The sequence below is a fragment of the Perca flavescens genome, chromosome 20 (assembly GCF_004354835.1).
Source record: "Perca flavescens isolate YP-PL-M2 chromosome 20, PFLA_1.0, whole genome shotgun sequence".
NCBI lineage: Eukaryota > Metazoa > Chordata > Actinopteri > Perciformes > Percidae > Perca > Perca flavescens.
Window position 1 is genome coordinate 769865 of NC_041350.1, and position 15989 is coordinate 785853.

General features: G+C 48.5%; 1 protein-coding gene across 1 annotated transcript in view; it reads left to right on the forward strand.

Moving 5' to 3' along the window:
- The window catches only part of arid4a (AT-rich interactive domain 4A), a 64081-nt gene that overhangs the window by 19773 nt on the left and 28319 nt on the right, over positions 1-15989 (forward strand). Inside the window, 9 exon segments of the mRNA XM_028566277.1 lie at positions 2192-2391; positions 5627-5693; positions 6442-6536; positions 6620-6668; positions 6671-6719; positions 7213-7432; positions 9176-9256; positions 9287-9480; positions 11115-11273. Coding sequence (XP_028422078.1) covers positions 2192-2391; positions 5627-5693; positions 6442-6536; positions 6620-6668; positions 6671-6719; positions 7213-7432; positions 9176-9256; positions 9287-9480; positions 11115-11273 — 1114 coding nt within the window.

The window sequence follows — 15989 nt, forward strand, 5'->3', positions numbered from 1 at the left end:
GGCTAGTTGTGTAAAACATGTCTATTAGCAGAGTACCGTGCTGTAGGCTAGTTGTGTAAAAACATGGCTATTAGCAGAGTAGCGTGCTGTAGGCTAGTTGTGTAAAACATGTCTATTAGCAGAGTAGCGTGCTGTAGGCTAGTTGTGTAAAACATGGCTATTAGCAGAGTAGCGTGCTGTAGGCTAGTTATGTAAAACATGGCTATTAGCAGAGTAGCATCCTGTAGGCTAGTTGTGTAAAACATGGCTATTAGCAGAGTAGCATGCTGTAGGCTAGTTGTGTAAAACATGGCTATTAGCAGAGTAGCATCCTGTAGGCTAGTTGTGTAAAACATGGCTATTAGCAGAGTAGCGTGCTGTAGGCTAGTTGTGTAAAACATGGCTATTAGCAGAGTAGCATCCTGTAGGCTAGTTGTGTAAAACATGGCTATTAGCAGAGTAGCGTGCTGTAGGCTAGTTGTGTAAAACATGGCTATTAGCAGAGTAGCGTGCTGTAGGCTAGTTGTGTATACATGGCTATTAGCAGAGTAGCATGCTGTAGGCTAGTTGTGTAAAACATGGCTATTAGCAGAGTAGCATGCTGTAGGCTAGTTGTGTAAAACATGTCTATTAGCAGAGTAGCATGCTGTAGGCTAGTTGTGTAAAACATGTCTATTAGCAGAGTAGCATGCTGTAGGCTAGTTGTGTAAAACATGTCTATTAGCAGAGTAGCATGCTGTAGGCTAGTTGTGTAAAACATGGCTATTAGCAGAGTAGCATGCTGTAGGCTGGTTATGTAAAACATGGCTATTAGCAGAGTAGCATCCTGTAGGCTAGTTGTGTAAAACATGGCTATTAGCAGAGTAGCATGCTGTAGGCTAGTTGTGTAAAACATGGATATTAGCAGAGTAGCATGCTGTAGGCTAGTTGTGTAAAACATGGCTATTAGCAGAGTAGCATGCTGTAGGCTAGTTGTGTAAAACATGTCCATTAGCAGAGTAGCATGCTGTAGGCTAGTTGTGTAAAACATGTCTATTAGCAGAGTACCGTGCTGTAGGCTAGTTGTGTAAAACATGGCTATTAGCAGAGTAGCATGCTGTAGGCTAGTTGTGTAAAACATGTCTATTAGCAGAGTAGCATGCTGTAGGCTAGTTGTGTAAAACATGGCTATTAGCAGAGTAGCGTGCTGTAGGCTAGTTGTGTAAAACATGTCTATTAGCAGAGTAGCATGCTGTAGGCTAGTTGTGTAAAACATGTCTATTAGCAGAGTAGCGTGCTGTAGGCTAGTTGTGTAAAACATGGCTATTAGCAGAGTAGCATGCTGTAGGCTAGTTGTGTAAAACATGGCTATTAGCAGAGTAGCATGCTGTAGGCTAGTTGTGTAAAACATGTCTATTAGCAGAGTAGCGTGCTGTAGGCTAGTTGTGTAAAACATGTCTATTAGCAGAGTAGCGTGCTGTAGGCTAGTTGTGTAAAACATGGCTATTAGCAGAGTAGCATGCTGTAGGCTAGTTGTGTAAAACATGTCTATTAGCAGAGTAGCATGCTGTAGGCTAGTTGTGTAAAACATGGCTATTAGCAGAGTAGCGTGCTGTAGGCTAGTTGTGTAAAACATGGCTATTAGCAGAGTAGCATGCTGTAGGCTAGTTGTGTAAACAGCGCGGTGGACGAGAGCAGCAGCGTTAGCTAGCTTGTGTCGGGTTAGCTCTGTGGAACAGATGAGGACTCTGGAGGTTTGTTTGTCAGAGATGATGTAGCAGCATGTTTGCAGCTTAAAATGATCCCAAACTTTCTGTGGTTTTCTCTCGCCTGTCTCTCCTCCCTATTTTCGTCTTCCTTCATCTGTAATCTGGGCTGTCAGTCTTGTGTTTATACGCCGTCTGTGCTTGCGTTGTGTCCACAGCAGCGCCAGCCTCTTGTGCGCTAGTAATAATCCTCCGTGCGGAGACACAGTGAGCCGTACAACCTTAATTACTTTGATGTAACGAAGCTTCGAGGCAAAGAATTTAGCTTCGAGCATTTTTTGTAATCGAATTATAAGAGTTATTCAAGGAATCGTTTCAGCCCTACAAACAACAATGAGTAAATACATCTGATATTATTATAATAATAATAATAATAATAATAATAATAATAATAATAATAATAATAGTAAACCGTATAATTATGATATAATAAACAAATCCTCTCTCTCTGTTCCTGTACCCTCCAGGTTTCCAGGCAGCCCAGAAGTTCCTGAGGACGGAGGAAATCCCAGATCTGTGGAAGATGGACATGAGTCAGATCCTGGACTCATCCTCCAGCGGCGAAGAGGACAACGAAGACGAGAAGGAGAGCGGCGAAGATGAGGAGGATGAAGGCGAGAAGAAAAAAGAAGAAACACATAAAGGAGGAGGTGAGAACTTACCGCCTGTCTGACTCACCGGCCCTGTAGATGGAGAGATCCAGCAGCCCTTTATTTAGTAACCTCCATCTGGTTCATCAGGCTTTCTATTGGACGGCTGGCTCACTACTGGCAAAGCTAGCCTGAGCTAAACGCTAGCACTCAGGAAAGACGTGTGTGTGTGTGTGTGTGTGTGTGTGTGTGTGTGTGTGTGTGTGTGTGTGTGTGTGTGTGTGTGTGTGTGTGTGTGTGTGTGTGTGTGTGTGTGTGTGTGTGTGTGTGTGTGTGTGTGTGTGTGTGTGTGTCTGTGTGTGTGTCTGTCTGTGTGTCCGTGTGTCTGTCTGTGTGTCTGTCTGTCTGTGTGTGTGTTCTCTCTGTGTGTGTGTTCTCTCTCTGTGTCTGTGTGTGTGTCTGTGTGTCTGTGTGTGTGTGTGTGTGTTCTCTGTGTGTGTGTTTCTCTCTCTGTGTGTGTTCTCTCTGTGTGTGTGTCTGTGTGTGTGTGTGTGTGTCTCTGTGTGTGTGTGTGTGTGTGTGTTCTCTCTGTGTGTGTGTGTCTGTGTGTGTGTGTGTGTGTGTGTGTCTCTCTCTGTGTGTGTGTGTGTGTGTGTGTGTGTGTTCTCTCTCTGTGTGTGTGTGTGTGTGTGTTCTCTCTGTGTGTGTGTGTGTGTGTGTGTGTTCTCTCTCTGTGTGTGTGTGTGTGTGTGTGTGTGTGTGTGTGTGTGTGTGTGTGTGTTCTCTGTGTGTGTGTGTGTGTGTGTGTGTGTGTGTGTGTGTGTGTGTGTGTGTGTGTGTGTGTGTGTGTGTGTGTGTGTGTGTGTGTGTGTGTGTGTGTGTGTGTGTGTGTGTGTGTGTGTGTGTGTGTGTGTGTGTGTGTGTGTGTGTGTGTGTGTGTGTGTGTGTGTGTGTGTGTTCTCTGTGTGTGTGTGTGTGTGTGTGTGTGTGTGTGTGTGTGTGTGTGTGTGTGTGTGTGTGTGTGTGTGTCTCTCTCTGTGTGTGTGTGTGTCTCTGTGTGTGTGTGTGTGTGTGTGTGTGTGTGTGTGTGTGTTCTCTGTGTGTGTGTGTGTGTGTGTCTCTGTGTGTGTGTGTGTGTGTGTGTGTGTGTGTGTGTGTGTGTTCTCTCTGTGTGTGTGTGTGTGTGTGTGTTCTCTCTGTGTGTGTGTGTGTGTGTGTGTGTGTGTGTGTGTTCTCTGTGTGTGTGTGTGTGTGTGTGTGTGTGTGTGTGTGTTTCTCTCTGTTTCTCTCTGTGTGTGTGTGTGTGTGTGTGTTTTTCTCTCTGTGTTCTCTGTGTGTGTGTGTGTGTGTGTGTGTGTGTCTGTGTGTGTGTGTGTGTTCTCTCTGTGTTCTCTCTGTGTGTGTGTGTGTGTGTGTGTGTGTGTGTGTGTTTTCTCTCTGTGTTCTCTGTGTGTGTGTGTTCTGTGTGTGTGTTCTCTCTGTGTTCTCTCTGTGTGTGTGTGTGTGTGTTTTTCTCTCTGTGTTCTCTGTGTGTGTGTGTGTGTGTGTGTGTGTGTTCTCTGTGTGTGTGTGTGTGTGTGTGTTTCTCTGTGTGTGTGTGTGTGTGTGTGTGTGTGTGTGTGTGTGTGTGTGTGTGTGTTCTCTCTGTGTTCTCTCTGTGTGTGTGTGTGTGTGTGTGTGTGTGTGTGTTTTCTCTCTGTGTTCTCTCTGTGTGTGTGTGTGTCTGTGTGTGTGTTCTCTCTGTGTTCTCTCTGTGTGTGTGTGTGTGTGTTTTTCTCTCTGTGTTCTCTGTGTGTGTGTGTGTGTGTGTGTGTGTGTGTTGTCTCTGTGTGTGTGTGTGTGTGTGTGTGTGTGTGTGTGTGTGTGTGTGTGTGTGTGTGTGTGTGTGTGTGTGTGTGTGTGTGTGTGTGTCTCTGTGTGTGTGTGTGTGTTCTGTGTCTCTGTGTGTGTGTGTGTGTGTGTTCTCTGTGTGTGTGTGTGTGTGTGTTTCTCTCTCTGTGTGTGTGTGTGTGTGTTCTCTCTCTGTGTGTGTGTGTGTGTGTGTGTGTGTGTTCTCTGTGTGTGTGTGTGTGTGTGTGTGTTCTGTGTGTGTGTGTGTGTTCTCTCTCTGTGTGTGTGTGTGTGTTCTCTCTGTGTGTGTGTGTGTGTGTGTGTGTGTGTGTGTTTCTCTCTGTGTGTGTGTGTGTGTGTGTGTGTGTGTTCTCTGTGTGTGTGTGTGTGTGTGTGTCTCTCTCTGTGTGTGTGTGTGTGTGTGTTCTCTCTCTGTGTGTGTGTGTGTGTGTGTGTGTGTCTCTGTGTGTGTGTGTGTGTGTTCTCTCTCTGTGTGTGTGTGTGTGTTCTCTCTCTGTGTGTGTGTGTGTGTGTGTTCTCTGTGTGTGTGTGTGTGTTCTCTCTGTGTGTGTGTGTGTGTGTGTCTCTGTGTGTGTGTGTGTGTGTGTGTGTGTGTGTGTGTGTGTTCTCTCTCTGTGTGTGTGTGTGTGTGTGTGTTCTCTCTGTGTGTGTGTGTCTGTGTGTGTGTGTGTGTTCTCTCTGTGTGTGTGTGTGTGTGTGTCTGTGTGTGTGTGTGTGTTCTCTCTGTGTTCTCTCTGTGTGTGTGTGTGTGTGTGTGTGTTTTTCTCTCTGTGTTCTCTGTGTGTGTGTGTGTGTGTGTGTGTGTGTGTGTGTGTGTGTGTGTGTGTCTCTGTGTTCTCTCTGTGTGTGTGTGTGTGTGTGTGTGTGTGTGTGTGTGTTTTTCTCTCTGTGTTCTCTGTGTGTGTGTGTTCTGTGTGTGTGTGTTCTCTCTGTGTGTGTGTGTGTCTGTGTGTGTGTTCTCTCTGTGTTCTCTCTGTGTGTGTGTGTGTGTGTGTTTTCTCTCTGTGTTCTCTGTGTGTGTGTGTGTGTGTGTGTGTGTGTGTGTGTGTCTGTGTGTGTGTGTGTGTGTGTGTGTTCTCTGTGTGTGTGTGTGTGTGTGTGTGTGTGTGTGTGTGTGTGTGTGTGTGTTCTTGTTCTCTGTGTGTGTGTGTGTGTGTGTGTGTGTGTGTGTGTGTGTGTGTCTCTGTGTGTGTGTGTGTGTGTGTGTGTGTGTGTCTGACATGCAGTCAGCAGAGGAACAGTAGAAAGTAGCTGCAGCTTCACCAAAATGAATCCTAGAACTACTTTGCTAACATCCACCTGCCATGTGGCAGAAATCCCTCCGAGATTTACTCACAAAAACGGAAACTGTTATCCACGTTTGGCTCTTTGCGAGTGTTAATCTTGGACCCTGTCTGTAGATGGGGGGGGGTCAGAAGCTTACCTGTCTGTCTGTCTGTCTGTCTGTCTGTCCAGCCGGAGGAGGAGCAGGATCCAGAGGAGAGAGATCACTTCCTGCAGCAGCTGTACAAGTTCATGGAGGACCGAGGTGAGACCATCGGTCTGTCTGCAAACTAATGATATAACCGTAACAAGAAAGGGGAGTCGCCCCCCGGGACCTTCACCGAGCTTTTGAAGCAAATTGAACATAGTGTCCAAAGAAATGGTGGAACTACAACTACGGTCAGCTGATTTAAATACACGTTCCCCCTCAGACTTACATGGAGAGAGATGTCTGTAAATCAGTGGAGACATTTCTTTTTAAAGCATCCCAACCAGGGCTTGACATGAACTTTTGTGCTCACCAGCCACTCTGGCTAATTGCCTTCCAAAGCTGGCCACGCCCTTGGTTATTATTATTATTATTATTATTATTATTATTATTATCATCATCATTATTATTATGTGTTTATTTAACAGGGACCATACAAGCAAACATAGTTACAATACAAAGCCCGTAACTGATGCGCAGCATATAGAGTTTATAGCTAGTGCTAATTCTCACCTCTTGTCCCTGGTTATATGGGCCTATGTGCCGCCTGCCAAAGTGGATAGTAAGAAACTGACTGTGGTACCTGCCAATGCCAGATTTTAACCGCATGTGGCCGGTAGGTGGGTGCAAGCCCTGTTCAAACCCCCCCCCCCCTCCGCAAAATGACTAATTTGATCTGATAACATTTGGAAAGTCTTGAAGAGCTGCACGGTTAAATCGTTTAATCGCACGTTAGCAGAGCGCTAAACAGGAAGTAGCCGACGATGGTTGGTTCTAACGTCATGTCTGTCTGTCCGTCCATCAGGGACCCCCATCAACAAGCCTCCAGTGTTGGGTTACAAAGACCTGAACCTCTTCAAGCTCTTCAGACTTGTGTATCTCCTAGGAGGCTGCCACAAGGTGAGGGTCTGTCTCTCTCTCTGTCTGTCTCCGTCTGTCTGTCTCCGCCTAGAGCCTAATGATCATCTGTTGCTGTGTTTCAGATTGAGTCTGGGACAGTGTGGAAGCAGGTCTACATGGATCTGGGGATCCCGTCCTGAACTCGGCTGCATCTTACAATGTCAAGACAGCCTATAAAAGTACGTTAACACACGGTTTCCCATCAGTGTTTGTTGAGATATATATATATATATATATATATATATATATATATATATATATATATATATATATATATATATATATATATATATATATATATATATACACACACACACACACACACACACACACACACACACACACCTAAAATTATTGTGGAAGTATAAAGCAATACAACATAAATGTCTCCCAGAAGTTAAGGAGAAAACACGAGACTTTCACCCAGGAAACAGGTGTTCAGTGCCGGGAGTGTTTTAACTTCTTAACAAGTACTAGTAACTTTTTGTCGGCTAAACTCTTAACTGTTATGTCACCAGTCTTCAGTTCGAATCGTTTCGGTATTTAGTGAATTAAGTCTGCTTTTTAATAATAGTAGGAAGGCTTTCCTCTGTGTACACAGATCCTTCACTCGTAGAATTTAAGCCCCCACCCCCAACTTAACGCTGACGGTTGGCGCTGTCCTTTGTGTCTTCAGGTACCTGTACGGTTTCGAGGAGTACTGCCGCTCCGCCTGCATCACCTTCAGGACCATCCATCACAACAACCCGCGCTCTCCCAACGCGCCAGCCAATCAGAAGCAGGAGAAGCCCTCCGCGCTGCCGGAGAAGGCTGAGCCTGTCGATGACGAGCGGGAGAAGGCGGAGTCAGAGAGCGAGAGCGAGAAAGAGGTGAAGGAGAGACACTCGTCCCCGAGGGTGAGAAGACACTTTAAACTTTAATCCATTCGTTTTAAGAACAGAACACCGTTAATGTTGTTAACATAATGTGTGGGACTTCCACTGGTGTCTAGCGCTGTAACGAAATACAGTTGTTGAGCTGTGTGCTTTAAACTCTCCTGTTGGCCTTGGGTCAAATTTGATGTTTGAAAAAGCTACAAAAACTCCACCAGACTCCATGTAAATAATCAGGACTTTTAGCGTGTATAGAGCCAGCATATCTCCACCAGACTCCATGTAAATAATCAGGACTTTTAGTGTGTATAGAGCCAGCATATCTCCACCAGACTCCATGTAAATAATCAGGACTTTTAGTGTGTATAGAGCCAGCATATCTCCACCAGACTCCATGTAAATAATCAGGACTTTTAGCGTGTATAGAGCCAGCATATATCCACCAGACTCCATGTAAATAATCAGGACTTTTAGCGTGTATAGAGCCAGCATATCTCCACCAGACTCCATGTAAATAATCAGGACTTTTAGCGTGTATAGAGCCAGCATATCTCCACCAGACTCCATGTAAATAATCAGGACTTTTAGTGTGTATAGAGCCAGCATATCTCCACCAGACTCCATGTAAATAATCAGGACTTTTAGTGTGTATAGAGCCAGCATATCTCCACCAGACTCCATGTAAATAATCAGGACTTTTAGTGTGTATAGAGCCAGCATATCTGGCTCTATACACGCTTTTGATAGTTTTATTTAGTAGAGCTGCCACCTCTTAGTCGACTAATCAGTCGTTTTGGTCTTAGTCGGCTAAGATTTCTTTAGTCCATTAGTCATTTTTTATTCTTATTCATGCTTAATTACTCATTTCCAAGAAACTTCTGAGCACATTTATGATAAACACAAGATTTAAAGTGGTGCTTTTTGTGGAGAAAATTGTGGAGAAACTCAGTTTTACAGATGGTTAATTAACTACATTTATATTGTGCTTTTCTAGTCTTAACCACCTCTCAAAGAGCACAGCTCTGTCGATTAAATCAACTCATCGATTAGTCGACAAAATTTTATAAGTGTTAGTCGACTAAGAAGTTCTTTAGTCGAGGACAGCCCTATTATTTAGTTTCTGTCCACTTTGAATGAAGTGTGTTTTACGATGATAAAAGTCCTGATTATTTACATGGAGTCTGGTGGAGTTTGGTGATGGTGATTTCGGGGCTGTTTCATGTTAAACTAAAAGGATCTTACTCTTTAACTAAAAGCTCTATCTCTGTAGGGATCCATCCCATAATGTTGTCAGACACTTAGAATAATAATCTGAGTCTGTCAGCAGCAACAACAGAACTTTGTGAAGGTAAATCCAAGCTGGACAATTGCCCTATAAACTTATATTACAGCTTGGTTCTGGTTTAAGACTGGACCAGTTTCACAGATTGCTGGTCCATCAGACACTCAGACACACACATGGAGACAGAGAGTCCAGGGTGATTAAAAAACAGTAGTTACCCTTTAAAAAGTCTAAGAAAAGTCTAAATTTCAAACAGACAAACTTCTTAATTTTCCTAAATTCATGCAATGCATCTAATACCCTTTGAAATGTTCCTGCAGCTTTGTTTGTTTTTAATTCTGTGGAGTTGTAGTTCTTTCTTTTGTAGTCCAAATATAATTCTCTGTGTTAGGACTACAAATGGGACCAACATGCAGCTTGTATAACTGCCGAACTAGACACCAGTCCTAAAAAAACAGCATGTTGTTTCTCCGTGTGTTTCGTAGGGGCGGAGGAGGTGTGTGGCGAAGGCGGAGCGAGAGTCTCCCTGCAGACCGGAGAAGGGAGGAGGAGGAGGAGGAGGAGGAGGAGGAGGAGGAGGAGGAGATGAAGACAGGGAGGAGCAAACAGAAGAGCAAACAGAGGAACAGAGGGAGGAGCAGAGGGAGGGGAGGAGACGCAGCAACAGAAGAATGGGCGACTCTGAGAAAGGCTCCGAGGAAGAGGAGGAGGAAGACGAGGAGGATGAGGAGGAGGAGGAAGATGAAGAGGAGGAGGAAGAGAGGGAGAGGAGGAGAGGAGGAGGAGACGGGTGAGACGGAAACTTTCAGATTTGTTTTTATTTTACATTTTATTTAGGCCTTTATTAGATAGGACAGCTTAGACATGAAAGGAGAGAGAAGGAGAGAGAGGGAGAGAGAGGGAGGGAATGACATGTAGCAAAGGGCTGCAGGTTGGAACCGAACCTGCGGCCACTGCATCGAGGACTGAGCCTAGTAGAGCGCGCCTCAACGCGCGCTCTATCAGGTGAGCTCACCAGGCGCCCAGATTTCTGCTCAGTGGTGGATGAAACGTGACGTTTTTGTGATATTTTTCAAGCTTTTTTCAAAATCTTTTCAAATTTCTTTGCTTTTTTAAGCGTATTTTTGAGACTGAAACTTTGAGATTTCTATAAAACAGAAATCAGTCTGAGGTAGGGCTGGAAGTCTCAAGTTTTATCACGATATGAAAAATAGATTCTTTGTTAAAGTCTGTCGAGATACGAGTTAGATTCAGGATCCTGATGAATCATTTTGGGTCCTCAGAAGGGTCGGGCGGTAATACGGTATACCGCAGGGTCTTAAAAATAACAACGGTATCAGTTTCAATACCGTCATTAACCCTTCGGAGTCTTGGGCTATTTTGGCTGTTTTTGAGTACTTTTTATTTTTTTTATTTTGCAACATAACATTTTTTTTAACATACCAATGTTTGGTATCTTTCTTTTCTTTTCTCTTCGACGTCTTAAACTGGTCATGTGACTTGATCACGCCGGCGTGATCGGCGACCCGGAAGGGTTAACCAGTATCAGTATCGGCTCCGATACTGCCTAAAACGCTGGTATCGGGAAGTACTGGAGTTTATGCACCGATCCGATACCACGTAATAAAGCCCTAAAGAAAATCTACGTTAAAGTAGATTATTTATGTTCTTTTTCTGTTATAGCTGATGGTCAAACTGGAGAATAAAGAGTTTAACCTGAGCCAGACCGACAACAAAGATAGAAATCATATCACATCTATACAGAGATAGTAGTATACAGCTGTTATACATCATATCATCATACAGAGATAGTAGTATACAGCTGTTATACATCATATCATCATACAGAGATAGTAGTATACAGCTGTTATACATCATATCATCATACAGAGATAGTAGTATACTGCTGTTATACATCATATCATCATACAGAGATAGTAGTATACAGCTGTTATACATCATATCATCATACAGAGATAGTAGTATACAGCTGTTATACATCATATCATCATACAGAGATAGTAGTATACAGCTGTTATACATCATATCATCATACAGAGATAGTAGTATACAGCTGTTATACATCATATCATCATACAGAGATAGTAGTATACAGCTGTTATACATCATATCATCATACAGAGATAGTAGTATACTGTGTTATACATGTGTGTGTGTGTGTGTGTGTGTGTGTGTGTGTGTGTGTGTGTGTGTGTGTGTGTGTGTGTGTGTGTGTGTGTGTGTGTGTGTCTCTCTCTCTGTGGTTTAAATGGCCTTGTTTATTTCTCTTCCAGAGGTTATTAATCCAGACTTGGTCCCACTATTAAACTGGCGTGTTAAAGAGACGCCCGGTGTGAATTAGGGACTGGTCTCTGAGCGAGCCGTCCCTCTGCGAGACGTTAACGTGTGTTTGTGTGTCGGCAGCGAGGAAGAGGAGGACGGGGACTCTGTGATGGGGACGAAGGTCCGGGTGAAGTACGGTAAAGGAAAGACTCAGAAGATCTACGAGGCTCACATCAAGAAGACAGACGTGGACAACGGAGAGCAGTTCTACCTGGTCCACTACTACGGCTGGAACGTCAGGTCTGTCCTCACGCTCAGCCTTTAGAGACGGGGTCTGTCCTCACGCCAGCCTTTAGAGACGAGGTCTGTCCTCCCAACGCCAGCCTTTAGAGACGGGGTCTGTCCTCACACTCAGCCTTTAGAGACGGGGTCTGTCCTCCCAACGCCAGCCTTTAGAGACGGGGTCTGTCCTCCCCCAACGCTGTCAGCCTTTTAGAGACGGGGTCTGTCCTCACGCTCAGCCTTTAGAGACGGGGTCTGTCCTCACGCCAGCCTTTAGAGACGGGGTCTGTCCTCCCAACGCCAGCCTTTAGAGACGGGGTCTGTCCTCACACTCAGCCTTTAGAGACGGGTCTGTCCTCCCAACGCCAGCCTTTAGAGACGGGTCTGTCCTCCCAACGCCAGCCTTTAGAGACGGGGTCTGTCCTCCCAACGCCAGCCTTTTAGAGACGGGGTCTGTCCTCCCAATGCTCAGCCTTTAGAGACGGGGTCTGTCCTCCTCACGCTCAACCTTTAGAGACGGGTCTGTCCTCCCAACGCCAGCCTTTAGAGACGGGGTCTGTCCTCACACTCAGCCTTTAGAGACGGGGTCTGTCCTCCCAACGCCAGCCTTTAGAGACGGGGTCTGTCCTCCCAATGCTCAGCCTTTAGAGACGGGGTCTGTCCTCCCAACGCTCAGCCTTTAGAGACGGGGTCTGTCCTCCCAATGCTCAGCCTTTAGAGACGGGTCTGTCCTCACACTCAGCCTTTAGAGACGGGTCTGTCCTCACGCTCAGCCTTTTTAGAGACGGGGTCTGTCCTCACGCCAGCCTTTAGAGACGGGGTCTGTCCTCACGCTCAGCCTTTAGAGACGGGGTCTGTCCTCACAATGCTCAGCCTTTAGAGACGGGGTCTCCCTCACGCTCAGCCTTTTAGAGACGGGTCTGTCCTCCCAGCACGGGTCTCAGCCTTTTAGAGACGGGGTCTGTCCTCCTCACGCTCAGCCTTTAGAGACGGGGTCTGTCCTCCTCACGCTCAACCTTTAGAGACGGGTCTGTCCTCCCAACGCCAGCCTTTAGAGACGGGGTCTCCTCCTCACACTCAGCCTTTAGAGACGGGGTCTGTCCTCCCAACGCCAGCCTTTAGAGACGGGGTCTGTCCTCCCAATGCTCAGCCTTTAGAGACGGGGTCTGTCCTCACACTCAGCCTTTAGAGACGGGGTCTGTCCTCCCAATGCTCAGCCTTTAGAGACGGGGTCTGTCCTCACGCTCAGCCTTTAGAGACGGGGTCTGTCCTCCTCACGCCAGCCTTTAGAGACGGGGTCTGTCCTCCCAATGCTCAGCCTTTAGAGACGGGGTCTGTCCTCACGCCAGCCTTTAGAGACGGGGTCTGTCCTCCTCACGCCAGCCTTTAGAGACGGGGTCTGTCCTCCCAACGCTCAGCCTTTAGAGACGGGGTCTGTCCTCCCAATGCTCAGCCTTTAGAGACGAGGTCTGTCCTCACGCTCAGCCTTTAGAGACGGGGTCTGTCCTCCCAACGCTCAGCCTTTAGAGACGGGGTCTGTCCTCCCAATGCTCAGCCTTTAGAGACGGGGTCTGTCCTCACGCTCAGCCTTTAGAGACGGGGTCTGTCCTCCCAATGCTCAGCCTTTCACGCCAGAGAGACGGGGTCTGTCCTCCCAATGCTCAGCCTTTAGAGACAGGGTCTGTCCTCACACTCAGCCTTTAGAGACGGGTCTGTCCTCCCAACGCCAGCCTTTAGAGACGGGGTCTGTCCTCCCACTCAGCCTTTAGAGACGGGGTCTGTCCTCCCACTCAGCCTTTAGAGACGGGGTCTGTCCTCACGCCAGCCTTTAGAGACGGGGTCTGTCCTCCCAACGCCAGCCTTTAGAGACGGGGTCTGTCCTCCCAACGCTCAGCCTTTAGAGACGGGGTCTGTCCTCCCAATGCTCAGCCTTTAGAGACGGGGTCTGTCCTCACGCTCAGCCTTTAGAGACAGGGTCTGTCCTCACACTCAGCCTTTAGAGACGGGGTCTGTCCTCCCAATGCTCAGCCTTTAGAGACGGGGTCTGTCCTCCCAATGCTCAGCCTTTTAGAGACGGGGTCTGTCCTCCCAACGCCAGCCTTTAGAGACGGGTCTGTCCTCCCAACGCCAGCCTTTAGAGACGGGGTCTGTCCTCCCAACGCTCAGCCTTTAGAGACGAGGTCTGTCCTCACACTCAGCCTTTAGAGACGGGGTCTGTCCTCACGCCAGCCTTTAGAGACGGGGTCTGTCCTCACGCCAGCCTTTAGAGACGAGGTCTGTCCTCACACTCAGCCTTTAGAGACGAGGTCTGTCCTCCCAACGCCAGGCTTTAGAGACGGGGTCTGTCCTCCCAACGCCAGGCTTTAGAGACGGGTCTGTCCTCCCAACGCCAGCCTTTAGAGACGGGGTCTGTCCTCCCAACGCCAGCCTTTAGAGACGGGGTCTGTCCTCACACTCAGCCTTTAGAGACGAGGTCTGTCCTCCCAACGCCAGCCTTTAGAGACGGGGTCTGTCCTCCCAATGCTCAGCCTTTAGAGACGGGGTCTGTCCTCACACTCAGCCTTTAGAGACGGGGTCTGTCCTCCCAACGCCAGCCTTTAGAGACGGGGTCTGTCCTCACGCCAGCCTTTAGAGACGGGTCTGTCCTCCCAACGCCAGCCTTTAGAGACGGGGTCTGTCCTCACGCCAGCCTTTAGAGACGGGGTCTTTCCTCCCAACGCCAGCCTTTTAGAGACGGGGTCTGTCCTCCCAACGCCAGCCTTTAGAGACGGGGTCTGTCCTCACGCCAGCCTTTAGAGACGAGGTCTGTCCTCCTCACGCCAGCCTTTAGAGACGAGGTCTGTCCTCACGCCAGCCTTTAGAGACGGGGTCTGTCCTCCTCACGCCAGCCTTTAGAGACGAGGTCTGTCCTCACGCCAGCCTTTAGAGACGGGGTCTGTCCTCACGCCAGCCTTTTTAGAGACGGGTCTGTCCTCCCAACGCCAGCCTTTAGAGACGAGGTCTGTCCTCCCAACGCCAGCCTTTAGAGACGGGTCTGTCCTCCCAACGCCAGCCTTTAGAGACGGGGTCTGTCCTCACGCCAGCCTTTAGAGACGGGGTCTGTCCTCCCACTCAGCCTTTAGAGACGGGGTCTGTCCTCCCACTCAGCCTTTTAGAGACGGGGTCTGTCCTCCCACTCAGCCTTTAGAGACGGGGTCTGTCCTCCCACTCAGCCTTTAGAGACGGGGTCTGTCCTCCCAACGCCAGCCTTTAGAGACGGGGTCTGTCCTCCCAACGCCAGCCTTTAGAGACGGGTCTGTCCTCACGCCAGCCTTTAGAGACGAGGTCTGTCCTCACGCCAGCCTTTAGAGACGGGGTCTGTCCTCCCAACGCCAGCCTTTAGAGACGGGGTCTGTCCTCCCAACGCCAGCCTTTAGAGACGAGGTCTGTCCTCACGCCAGCCTTTAGAGACGGGTCTGTCCTCCCAATGCTCAGCCTTTAGAGACGGGTCTGTCCTCCCAATGCTCAGCCTTTAGAGACGGGGTCTGTCCTCACGCTCAGCCTTTAGAGACGGGGTCTGTCCTCACGCCAGCCTTTAGAGACGGGGTCTGTCCTCCCAATGCTCAGCCTTTAGAGACGGGGTCTGTCCTCCCAATGCTCAGCCTTTAGAGACGGGGTCTGTCCTCACGCCAGCCTTTAGAGACGGGGTCTGTCCTCCCAACGCCAGCCTTTAGAGACGAGGTCTGTCCTCACGCCAGCCTTTAGAGACGGGGTCTGTCCTCCCAATGCTCAGCCTTTAGAGACGGGTCTGTCCTCACGCCAGCCTTTAGAGACGGGGTCTGTCCTCACACTCAGCCTTTAGAGACGGGGTCTGTCCTCACGCCAGCCTTTAGAGACGGGGTCTGTCCTCACGCTCAGCCTTTAGAGACGGGGTCTGTCCTCACACTCAGCCTTTAGAGACGAGGTCTGTCCTCACGCCAGCCTTTAGAGACGGGGTCTGTCCTCACGCCAGCCTTTAGAGACGGGGTCTGTCCTCACGCCAGCCTTTAGAGACGGGGTCTGTCCTCCCAACGCTCAGCCTTTAGAGACGGGTCTGTCCTCCCAACGCCAGCCTTTAGAGACGAGGTCTGTCCTCCCAACGCCAGCCTTTAGAGACGGGGGTCTGTCCTCACGCTCAGCCTTTAGAGACGGGGTCTGTCCTCACGCTCAGCCTTTAGAGACGGGGTCTGTCCTCACGCTCAGCCTTTAGAGACGGGGTCTGTCCTCCCAACGCTCAGCCTTTAGAGACGGGGTCTGTCCTCACGCTCAGCCTTTAGAGACGGGGTCTGTCCTCACGCTCAGCCTTTAGAGACGGGGTCTGTCCTCCCAATGCTCAGCCTTTAGAGACGGGGTCTGTCCTCCCAACGCTCAGCCTTTAGAGACGGGGTCTGTCCTCCCAACGCCAGCCTTTAGAGAGACGAGGTCTGTCCTCCCAACGCTCAGCCTTTAGAGACGGGGTCTGTCCTCACACTCAGCCTTTAGAGACGAGGTCTGTCCTCACACTCAGCCTTTAGAGACGGGGTCTGTCCTCACGCCAGCCTTTAGAGAGACGGGGTCTGTCCTCCCAACGCCAGCCTTTTAGAGACGGGGTCTGTCCTCCCAACGCCAGCCTTTAGAGACGGGGTCTGTCCTCCCAATGCTCAGCCTTTAGAGACGGGGTCTGTCCTCACGCTCAGCCTTTAGAGACAGGGTCTGTCCTCACACTCAGCCTTTAGA